Below are 11,750 nucleotides of genomic sequence, written 5' to 3' on the forward strand. Positions count from 1 at the left end.
GGTTCCCGAGGGATTATGAATTTGAAGCCTTGTGCTCTGCACGGGCTGCTTTTTTTCTTTCTCCCCACTGCCCCCGGTGAAGCTGTTTTGCTGAGGGGGGGGCGGGGGTGGGGGGGGCGGGAAGGGAGAAGCTAAGAGTGCCCCCTCCCCAGCCACAGCCCTCCCTTGTGATGTGACAGCCAGAAGCGTGGCAATTGGGTGGGTGCCCGTGCCGTGGAGGGTGAGGGGCAGTCGCCCGAGGGTCCCCTGTTGTATAGGGTGAGGGGCAGCCGTGTGGACGTGTCCCGTGTTGGCATAAATGGCAGTTGTGTGAACGTCCTGTGTTGTGTAGGGTAATAGCTAAGGTGGGGCAGCTGTCCTGACCACAAACCTTTGTTTTTTTCTTTCTTTTCTTTTCTTTCTTTCTTTTTTGTTGTTGTTGTTGTTGTTGTTGTGTTTTCTTGTTTTTGTATTTGTCTCTCAGCTCCAGAAACGTAGCTGCATTTTCCAGCTGCGGCCTTGAATCTTACAAATAGAGGCCAGCAAATGTCCAGTTGGGATGAAAAATGCACTCACACTTCGGTGCATTTTTGATATTTTTACCCTTCGGGTTCATCGAGACCCTCAATCACCCAAAACCTCTTCCTCTCCTCCTAAGTAAAGACTTTCAAATAAGGGAATCTACCTCCCGTCGAGAGTTTTGAGCGTTCCCGGTCTTCTGTTTGTAGCCCGTCATTTTTCCCATTGGCGGGCCGGGCTCTTGCGGACCCTTCCCAGGCAGCGGTTTCCTGAAAAGCACGTTGGGAAAGGTGTGACAAGGGGGCAGCCCTGATGTCAGAGACTCAGGGGCGCCTGCCCGGGGCCCGGCCGCTTCCCCGATCCCGGGTGCCCAGGGTTCGGGGGGCAAGGGGGGGGGCACACACGGCCTTGAAAAGTTAAATAGAATTAAAGAAATTTCTACCAGGGTGGAGCCGGCCACTGTTTTTTTTTTTTTTTTTTTTTAACAGCACACACTGTGGTAAACCATCAGGCTCGTATTGTTTTTGCCGAAGGCAGTCCTGTGTGCGGTTTCGGTGCACCGCTTGGGTAGCTGTTGAAACTGTTGCGGTTTGAAATAAGCCCTACTTTGCCTTTTCTTCAATCTTGCACTCCTCTGTTAATGAGGACTCCTCTGAGGATTGGAGAGTCACCGTGGGCAACATGCCCGCAGCTCCCAGCCCCCGGGGGGTCGTCGCTTGGTGCGTCCTCGCTCACCACCTTCCCTCCGCCAAGGGGTCAGGCGGCGCCCCGCGCAGCCCTCTAGGAGTGGTGACCCCACGCCTCCCAAACGGCATGTGTCGGGAGTCACCCTGGTTAGTTTCTTTTCTAGCCCTTTCTAAAAAATGATTGCCGTTGCCTCCTCTGCACCGTGTTCTAGTCAGCATCTTTCCTTCCTTGTGGCACCTGGAGTCGTGGAAAAGGCAGAAAACGGGCAGTGAGTTGGCTCAGGGGCACGGAGGCAGCTTAGAATGACTTTGTCACGTTCGAGATAAACTACACCTCAGAAAATCGGAAAAACGATTAAGGCGTTAGCAGAAGTGGTTATGTAAAAGCAGGAACTACACCCAGAATGTTTGAAAAGTGCAGCTGCTAAAAATAAATGGGGGTGCAGAGTAGGAAGTTTGGACCGAGGGCCGTCACGGTGTGCGTTTCTTTGCAGAAAGCCTCTGGTCGCCAGCACGGTGTCAGGCCAAGCCAGAGTCGCCACCGAGTTTGCACGTGTCGGGTCCAATAATTCAGCCTCTGCACCCAAGCACAAAAACAGACAACCGAGAAAAAACCGTTTTGTTTCTTTTTTTTTTTTTCCCCTCTGAAATCAAGAGCAGTTGATGTGCCCTGGTTTCATATTAACGCAGTCATGATTTCTAAATAACAACGGTTTCAGCAACAGAGCAAGACCAGGCCCCAGCAGTTTTGATGTGAACGACACTTTTCATCTCCCCGATCACCTCTTTGCTTGTCAGAAACCTCAGCTTGAAATCCTAGTGGGCTGGATTCTGAACCACCACCCCCAAAAGCAATTTAAAAACCACAACAAACCCGAACCAGGGTGGGGAGATGTTCCCAATTTAAAAGAAGGAAAGAGCACAGAGTAGGCGCTGCCTTTGAACATTCGGACCGTTGTGCTCCTCGCACTTGGGGCCGGGCTGGGGTCGGCTGACCCCTTTATCCCCACTCCGCTGTCTGCCCTTGGGAGCAGACCCTGCAAGAAATGCTCCAGGAAGTCAAGCAGCTGGCCACTTGGCTGTGCCGTGCCCTGGTATTTCCAACCTGTCCCTAGCAACTCTGTACTTTTTCCTGTATTAGAATCTTCTTCTTTGGTCCATTGTCATTTTAGTTTTTGACTTGAAAAAAATCAGCCCAAGAGGGCACCAGTGAATATTGGTCTCTCTTGCAGAGGACGGAAGCCAGAACTCTTTTCTAGCTCACCAGAGGGGCTCCCCGAAAGGGCCTCAGGTCCCTCAGGACAGTCCTGTGGCTCTTGTATGGCAGCCCCGGGCCCACAAGGACCCCCACCAGGGCCAGGGAGCGGTATTTCCTTGTACCAGCAGTTGCCGAGCCCCACCTGGGAGGAACTGACCCTCGTGTGCCGGGGGCTACACCAGGAAGGATCGGTGCCATGGGAGGGGGACAAGGCAGTTGGAGACCCCACAGGGGAGGAGTGAGCCCTGAGGGAGGGGTCTGCCGGGGAAGGGTGAGGCGAGAGAGACTGGCTGGGCAGGATGGACAGTGGAAGTGGCAATGGGAAAGAGGCTGGGAGTGGCCATGCCACGAGGACCATGCATACTGGGTTAGCATCCCGTCCTCATGCAACCTGAGCCTGTGTCCCCAACCCTCAGGATGCTGTCCCCCAGGGCACCCCTGCCTGTGGCCTTAGGGGTCCTTGCATATACTGGGTCAGTGTGTAGATGAGGGCCAGTCTTCCTGGTGTCCAGGAGCCCCCGGAGCGGGCTTCACTCAGGAGCACGTGTGTCTCCCCACGCTCAGGCCTTGGCTGCTGCTGCTGCATGGGCTTTGGAAGGCGAGGTGGAGTCTGCCTCCTGGTACACTCCACAGGGGGATCTTCTGGGGCTGTGCGTCTTCTCTCGGGGGCGGCCCCTGGCTTGTGCTCCACGCTGGGAAAGGAGAGCTTGAGGAGGGGGGATGGGCGGGTGCCTGTGAAGCGGTCCAAGGCGAAGGTGCCCTTGTCCGGAGGCTGCAGGTGCCACCGTGCTGCACACAGGGCTTCTGAGTGGCTGCATCAGAGCAGAGAGCTGCAGCCAAGGGTCCTCGGTTTTCTTGTGGGGGCCCCGGGGGGCTCCAGTCTCCCAGAAGGGCCTGATCGCATGGCAGGAAGAAGTGAGTGCTTACCGCCTGCTTGCTGTCCGAGCTCCGTGCCTGCTCCACATCAGGGGCGGGTGCGCTTTTCCCATGAAAGGCCAGAGAGTCAGTGTTCATCCCCCGCAGGCCTCACGTTATCCTAGCAGCCACAGAGGACACAGGATCGAGTCGGCACAGCGTGTTGGCACTGGCATACCTGAAAAGCTTGGTTTACAGAAGCAGGCAGCCCTGTCGTGGGTGGATCCCTCCTCTTGGTCACTGCTCTGGCAGCCACACGGGGTGGGCCCCTCACGACCCCCACGTGAGTGTGTTTGGGCTGCCGTAGCAGGACCACAGGCTGGGCGGCCTAACGGAAATGTACCACCGTCCCACGGCCCTGGGGGCTGGGGGTCCAAGGTCAAGGTGCCGAAAGGCTTGGCTGGTTCCTTCTGAGGCCTCTTTCCTTGGCTGGTAGCTGGTGATCCTCTCCTCGTGTCTTCACGTCACATCATCTTCTCTCTGTGGACGTGTGTGTCCTAATCCCCTTTTCTTATAAAGTCACCCGTATGGGACAAGGGCCCCCCCACAGGACCTCATTTTAGTGTAATCACCTCTTCCAAGACCCCGTCTCCAAATACAGTCACGTTCTTAGGCGCTGGGGGTGGGCACAATATAACGAACTTGTGGGGGCTGCAGTTCGGCCCGTAACAACCCCTTTTCATGGAGTAGGAGACTAAGGCTGAGGACAGGGTCGAGGGGTGGCTGCTGTGCTACCCCCCGTCTCCTAGGGGTAGGTCTGGCCTGCCCCAGGGCTGGGCTGGAAGAGTTGAGCACAGGGCACAGGAGTTCCCCCGAGAGGACAGTAGCAACTGAGTCGGGAGTGCATCCTGGGCAGAGGGACCAGCCAGAAAAAAACCCCGCGTTGGGGGGGTTCCCAGGAAAGGAGGTGCCACTCGAGCCCTGGAGGGGTGGCAGGCAATGCGGTTGGGGAGACTTTGGCATGGGTTGCAGGGCCTTCGGGAGTCACCGCGCGATGGGAGAAGCATAGGCCTGGGGTGGGGCTGGGGGTACAGTGGGGCCTGTACAGTAGAAAGCTCCGTTTAGCGAGGGTGTAAAGCATCAGGCCCTACAATAGCATCAGGACACAGCAGCGGACAGCGGGGCCCTAGCCCCAGGGAGCTTATGTTGTGTTGAGAGAGAGCAAAAATACACACGTGACGTAATGACAGAAGGTAACGGGCCGCAGAACAGTAGATGGGGAGGCATCTCGGCCAGAAGTGGGGAGGGGCAGCCTCTGGCTCTGCAAGAGGAAGGGTTTCCCAGGCCTGGGGACAGCAGGCACAAAGGACTCAGCTGGGCGGGGCTGGTGGGTATTCCTAGAGCAGCAGGGAGCCTTCGGGAGATCTCAGCAGTGAGATCTCAGCAGCGTGGGGATCAGCTCGATGTTAAAAAGCCGTTTTGCTGGATGAGGATGGCCTATGGGGCAGGAAGCTGGGAGGGGGAGCGACCAGTGAGGTGAGCGGTTCCCAGGGACCCAGGAGAGAGGAGAGCTGCTTGCTCGGGGCGGTAGCTGCAAAGAGAAATAGGGCATCTCCGGGTGGTGTGGGCATGCCCACCCTTCCTCCTGCTTGGGGTGCCCCTGGAGTATGTCTGCCCCCCACTGTTCTCAGGTGGACAGCCTGGAGTTTGCAAGCTGCTGGGCCGGCCTCACCTGACAGCTGTCTCCTCTCCCCCTAGTCTGGGGACCAGGGAGGCCTTGACTCACCCGTTGGCTCATCCCTCAGAGCAGGGAGCAGGCCGGCCGTGCACGGCAGCCGTGTTGGGGGCGGGCGGGGGGGGCGGTTCTTCGAGGCCAGCAGGACAAGCCAGGGAGCTGTGGCAAGCACCCAGAACACCCTGCTCCCTGCAGCCCTGTGGCGCAGAGGTCCAGGAGGAGGGTTAGGGTTAGGGAGAGCTGATGTCAGGGGGGATGGCACCCGCAGCAGCACTTGGTGCCGGAGGGACAGCTTGAAGATCTGGGCTCTGTCGTGGACGGGGGAGGAGCCCCCAGTGGTAGAGTCGCAGCCAGTATAGAATGTTGGGGGGGGGGGGCACCCCCAGGCCTTCTCTCTGGCAAGTCACTTGCTATGGGAGAGGGAGGTCCTAATTCCTGCTGCACGGACTCTGCACTACCCTTCTGGGGAGTGACCCGTCCGGTCCCGTAACCCATGCCAGCGTGGCACACCCGGGGCTTTGGCAAAGGCTCTCTGTGGGGGCTCCTTCTTCTAGCTCATAGGGCCCGCCCACCGTCGGGCCCTGCATCTGCCTATGAATTGATTTGAGGCCACTGGGAGAGGTGGGCTGATGCGCCAGCCTGCCCCCTCCCCGCTTCTTGGTCCACCTGAGTCCTACTGGTACTGCCTGGGGCGGGCGGTGTGACCGAGAAGGGCAGAACCCACTGCGGTGCAGGATGCCAGGGTGGCCTCGGGGGTGGGGGGCCAGACCCCACTGCTCCTAGGGGCACCACGCCTCAGCCATCTCATCTGACCCCTGCCTCTATTCCCGCTTCACACGTAGGAAACCGGCCAGCTGGGGCTGAGGTGCTTGTCCTTGGTGAGGTCTTGACACTGAAAGAAGCAGAGGCAGGCCGTGGCCCCAGAGCTCTTAGGGACACCTCAGGGCCTTTCGAAATGTAGCCCGAGCAGCAGCATGGAGAGGATAGTTTTGAGAGCTGGGCCTGAAGATGGACGGGTGGGCGGTCTCTGTAGCTGGCAGGTGATACGGCAGAGGCTGGCTGGGTGAGGAAGGCAGGTGTCCCAGGCTCAGGTGCTGCATGGGGGCACCTGAGATGCCACTCGGAGCTGGAGGCATTTTCTGGATGTGCAGCTAGATGTCCAAGGTCATATGTGCAATGTGGCCCTTGGCTTTTAGGTTCTCTGTGCACATTAGTTTTGAAATTGCAAGAGTAAACGTAAACAGCTGGATGGACAAATTGGAATTATGTTAAGTGCCCTCTAGTCTGTAGCCTGGGGCTTGGACGCAGACCTGCTTGGACTGAATTAAACACCTCACTCTGGGCGCCCCGACCGCCCTGGCCTGCCATCGCGCAAAGGAGTGGCGTCAGGCAGGGACCCGGCCTACAAAACGGGCGGATCCTGGAGGCTCATCAAGTGTTGCTAGGCAGGCCTGGGGAGGCCCCTGGTTCCTAGTGGAATATTCTAGCACGCTGGCAGGACTTGTTAGGAGAAGCTGCCTGCCCTCAAGCCACAGCCCCTAGCGTGATCTCAGGGCCTCAGCTGTCTCTAACTCTAAGCATGTGTATCCCACACTCATCCCGTAGCGATCTGCCTTGCCAGGACCCAGGCATCCTAGAGCCACCCTCGCAGCAAGAACCCAGAAAGGCCCAAATCCTGCCCGTTGGAGCCACCAGCACCAAAGGGCAGAAGTGGGAGCTGAAAGCAAATCTAAATCTCAGGATAGCAGAGGGGGTTTGTCTGGTGAGCCTCACAACTAATGCTAACTCTGTACCATGTTGTGAAACCAATTCCCCCTTTTAATTGCAAATACCCCCCCCCTTTTTTTGTTAGAAGTTTTACAGTGTATTTTTCTGCTCAGCCATGACTTTCCGTGTGATAAGTAAATGTGTTGCCACACTAAAATGAGTCACTTTGAAACATGCCTGCGTTCGCTTGTTGAAGACAGTAAATTTTAGCTGTGTGGGGCGGGGAAGGGAGGGGGTTGTCTGAAGTGGTTTTCTTGTATTTGCCCGCAAACCCGTTAAGCCTCTGGGATAAGGTGAGCATAAAGCGAGATCCACCCAGGATTCCCCGGGATCTGTCCCACCACTGAGCGGCATTCCAGCCCTTTCCAAAGAGGGAGAGGGTGTCTCCGTGAGCGCGTGCCGGCCTCCTCGGTCAGGACTCTGTTCTGTCCGTGGTCAGTAACTTGTATTTCTTTTTTTTTTTCTCCCTTTTTTTTTTTTTTTCTTTTTTCTCCTAAACTTTCCAGGTAAAAGTACACCTGTAAGCCAGCTTGGTTCTGCAGACTTTCCCGAGCCCCCCGATCCATTCCAGCCACTCGGGGCTGACAGCAGTGACCCGTTCCAAAATAAAAAGGGGTTTGGGGACCCGTTTAGTGGAAAAGATCCATTTGCTCCCTCCTCTTCAGCTAAACCTTCTAAAGCCTCTTCCTTGGGCTTTGCAGACTTCACCTCTGTAAGTTGAGCTTCCTCTGCGCCACCCCCCACCCCCAACCCTCCGCTTGCAGCTTCTTTGGGGTTGTTTTTTTTGTCTCTTTCCAAAGGCAAACTTGGCTTATGTCCCCCGGTACCTCAGTGCTCTCACTTGTGTTATTTATTCTGTACTACTGCTCTCTGTAAGAAAAACAGTTTCTCAATAAAACAAAAAAAAGAGCTACAGTTTGGATACTCTGTGATAAGGGCATGCTTTCTTCCAGCGGGGTGGCCAAACAGGCCTGTTTCTGTCCTTCCTGGTTAGACTCTGTGTTATTTCTGTTGCCCAGAGGCTGTTGTGTTCAGGGACTCTTGGCAGCTGAGGTGTCGCACGCTTCCGAAGTCTGAAAACAAGACGCCAGAGGTTTCGTTAGGGTGTCGCTGCCCCCAGAAGGGTCTCCGTTGCCAGAGTTGTGATGGGCCCGCCCCAGTGCATTTGGAGCGGCTCGTGAGGACGGACGGACCCAGGCAGGACCCGCAAAGGAAGAGCCGTTTGATTTCTCCGCGCTTATTTAAGTTACCAGCTACAAGGCACAGAGAAGTCCAGCCCAGAACAACTGCCCTGACGCCCTTTCCCTTTGCCAAAACTAAACCAAAACCAAAACCCTCCCGGAGCCAGTTAGCAAAGCTAAGTGCCTTTTCAGAAGCTAATCCTGGGATTTCTGAAAGCCTGGCTTTGTTTCTCTCGGAGCGGAGCGCAAGAAAAGATTCCAGGTTGTAAAACGCTGTCCCTCCAGGCTGTTTTCAGTACCTTCCTGGGTACCGAGAATCTTGTTCTCTTCGAGAGCTTCAGATGTTGTCTTCCCAGAACTGGTTTCACGGTCTGTCTGTCGCGCACTGTTTGTTTTTGAAAAGGTTTTCTTCATTCGAATTTGCAAAGTACTTTTGTTTCCTGGCTAGGGGTGGAGACGCATGACCTAATAGACCTCCTGGTCCCAGACTCTCTGTCCTAACACAGGCTCTGCCCTGTCGGTGCCCAGTGAGTGCCTGATTCGCTTCAGATCCACCTCGTGCACAGCTAGCCGTCCTGTGGCGTTACCGAAATCGCCCGAGATGCCGACACGTTCTCGGCTCTTGGCGACCTATAAATATTTTACGACTGCCCTTAGCTGAATTTTGTTGACAGCCAGTGCACACTGTGGATGTATACAAATGGCAACATTATTAATAAAAGCCCAAAACAAAACCCGCTTTATCTACAGTTTCTTGAATAGTACCACATTTGTATTTTGGTGGGGAAAAAAAAAATGTTAAACGCTGATGAGAAAAATAGAGCTGTTCACGCATGATTCGGGTACTCTGTTTTGGGTAGGGAAGAGGGGTAAGTAGATGTGATTGGCAATTGGGAGAAACGACTGTTCTCTTTCTGAAATGCATGGTTCTGTTTCTGTGACCCCCACCCCCCACCTGATGGCTGGTTTGGGGAAAATATTAAAAAAAAAAAAAAAAAATCTGAGGTTTCAAGCTGTCATTTGGCCCAACATTTTTGGTCATTCCAGAAACATCCCTGGTATTTGATCATTCTCATTTCCAGGTGGGGGATCAGGTTCCACCCAGTTTGCAGCCCTGCTGTTCTTTGTTTGAAATCGCCTTTCCCGCTTCAGATGCCCCAGTTTTTCCAGAGGAAATGACCCGACAGTGGGATTTGGCCACTCTGCTGGGATGGAGTGTGGGGAGAGGCAGGCAGGACACCTGACTGGTTTGGTTTGTCCCCTTCGGTCCTACTATAGTCCCAAGATGGTCAACCTGTCCCACCTTGGGGCACTCAGGATGTCTTTGCGTTTTCATGGCATCCAGGGATGCAGCCCATTGGCCACTGGTTTCTGGTTCCCTGGACCTTGAAGATCTGGGCCAACTCAAAACAGGGCCAGAGTCAGTTCCTCCGGTTTGTGTATTTCAGCTTCCCCAAGTAAACGCTGACAGGTCTCTTCCTGCCCAGTCACTGGCACCGTGACTCTTTCAGCTCGGATGTTCTAAGAGTGGCACCGAGATGCCCTGTTCCCCGCACAGAAGCCTCTGGGTCCGCACTGGAGCTCAGTTACGCCGATGTCACTGCGCGTGCCGTCCCCCGTTGGCGCCCTGGCTCTGCCACTCTGGAAGCCTCTAATTTATGAGCCCCGAGTTTCCATCAATGGGTTACTTGTCCTTGGAGCTGTTCATGGGAAACGTCTCCAAGATTTCTTTCAAAACAAGACTTTCTGTCTCAGGCAAATGTGTTTATTAGGAAGTAGCATTTATAGGTTAGCAAAATGGCTCTTTTTTCCAGAAGTGCAGAGCAGCTATCAGATCGGTGCGCCGTGCACCCTCAACCGAGTTGGATGCGATTCTCACGGTGGCAGCAGTGAGCCAGCGGGAGGTGGCTGCAGGCGTTCCGCGCATGGCACGGTACAGGCTCTGTCACACGCCTCGGGCCCCGGGGAGGAACGGTCCCGGGTGCCTTGTGTGCGGAGCCGTCTGGACCCTGGATTTCTGCCGAGAGGCTGCTGAAGTAAAACTGCTAAGTGTCCGCCTCGAGATGTCGAGGGAGGGCAGCAACCTGTGCCCCACTGTCTCTGCTCCAGGACGGCGCAGGGGTGAAGCGGGAGTCAGCTGCCGTTGATGGAGTGGCGGCCGCATCCGCAGGTGCTCCAGGTTCTGGCCTTCACGATGCGGGCAGGTCAGAGGACCGGGGTCCACTGGGACCCGGAGAGAATTTTCTGCGGACATGAGGCCCAGAGGGAGCCACAAGGAACCCTCTTCCTCCGGTGTTCTCTCGGAATCGATGGTCCAGCCTGCTTCTCAAGTGCGCACAAACCATATGCTTGGTTCGAGTCTCCATAGAGGATCCTGAAGCTGGCCCCAACCCAGTCCGCTCTGAAGGCATCTGGAATGTTCCTGTCAGCACATCTAATTTGAAAATGGAGACCCCTTGAGCAGGAGGCGTTGTGGTGACACCCTAAGACTCTGGGGCTGGGCGGGAATCATGGTGTGGCCGTGTGGCCTCAGCCGATACTTGACCCCTCCTGGCCTTGCTTCCAGGCTGTGGCTGGATCACCCTGGCCGTTGCCTGTCAGTCCCCACCCACCCCCTCCTCTGAGCTGACAGAGGACAAGGTCCCTGTCAACCATGCTGCCATTTCTGCCAGCATTTGTTGTTTTTTCCTTGTTTTTCTCCTGATGAGGTATGGGAAAATTCCCCAGAGTGCGGGGGTGGGGGCTTTCTGTGACGGGCAGTGGAAACGGGTGGGGACCAGATTTCAGGGAGTCCTACCTGGAGACTCATCACCCCCCTGAACGCTTTTCTGGGTAGCTTCTTTGAGAAAGTCAGACTTAGCCTTTCTTCCTGGGGACGGCTCTTTTTCATGCTGACCCCACACTTGTCCCCACCTGACTCCCAAGGCCAGACGGAGGGAGGCTGCCTCTCCTGTCCCACCTCCTTCTCCAGGCCACATGTGGTCCAGACCAGGCTTCCTCCACCGCCCCTCCCCCACTCTGGTGCACAAGCCCTTGGAAGTCTAGCCCCTCCCACCCCATGCTCTGTTCTGGCAATGTCAGGGTTGGCTGGTAACCCCCCACCCCGGCAAAAGCCACACTCACGAAGGTGCCCTGTAGCCCCAACTCCGCAGCTGTGGCTGACCGCCCCTGCCCCGCCTCCACCCAGACCCAGAGAGAAAGTCCAGCGTGCTGCGGGCCAGAGCTCCCTGCTGTCCCCAGGCCTCCGTGTCCCCACCTGTCGGACGAGCTCAGCCCCCAGTTGCCACTCAGGCTCAGTACATGTGTGGAGAGGTAGCCTCGAATGTCTTTTGTGCTTCCTTCCCCAGTGCTCCCCCTGGGGTCTGTATGGGCCTCCTCAAAGCCCGTGTCAGATTGGGATTGTCTGTATGCCTGTTCCCGAGGGCCACCTTTCCAAGGGCCGGCCTGCCTGTTTCTTTGGTGTCGTCCAGCACTTAGTGAAGAGCCGGCAGAGCGGGTGCAGAGAAGAGACATGGGAAGGGCCCCGAGTCTGCGTTGGGGCATGTGACGGGGGTCTTGCGGGGAGCCAGCGACCCACGCCACGGGAAGAGCGTGTGAAATCTAGCTTTGCTTTTCTTGCCAGAAAGCTAAGGTGCCTTGACTGGTTTCAAACCACCCATCTTGGGATCAGAACGGTTTCCTCTGCTGCTGAAAAAAAATTTTTTTTGAATTGAAACTTTTGGAAAAGGACCTCAAGAACTCCTGGACCGATTGGCTGCTGTAAATGTTCA

General features: G+C 55.9%; 1 protein-coding gene across 12 annotated transcripts in view; it reads left to right on the plus strand.

Annotated features, from left to right (window-relative positions):
- Positions 1-11,750, plus strand: part of EPS15L1 (epidermal growth factor receptor pathway substrate 15 like 1) — a 97,109-nt gene that overhangs the window by 84,094 nt on the left and 1,265 nt on the right. For 5 of the 12 annotated variants that reach the window (XM_058727584.1, XM_058727587.1, XM_058727589.1 and 2 more), the window contains one exon: positions 7,306-7,511. The exons of 4 other annotated variants lie outside the window; for them this stretch is intronic. In XM_058727584.1, coding sequence (XP_058583567.1) covers positions 7,306-7,511 — 206 coding nt within the window. Of the gene's footprint in view, positions 1-7,305; positions 7,512-7,818; positions 8,715-11,750 lie in introns of those variants that run through there. 3 more of the 12 variants (XM_058727588.1, XM_058727594.1, XM_058727595.1) reach the window with 3 other exon arrangements.

Source organism: Neofelis nebulosa, chromosome 4, assembly GCF_028018385.1.
Source record: "Neofelis nebulosa isolate mNeoNeb1 chromosome 4, mNeoNeb1.pri, whole genome shotgun sequence".
Taxonomy (NCBI): Eukaryota; Metazoa; Chordata; class Mammalia; order Carnivora; family Felidae; genus Neofelis; species Neofelis nebulosa.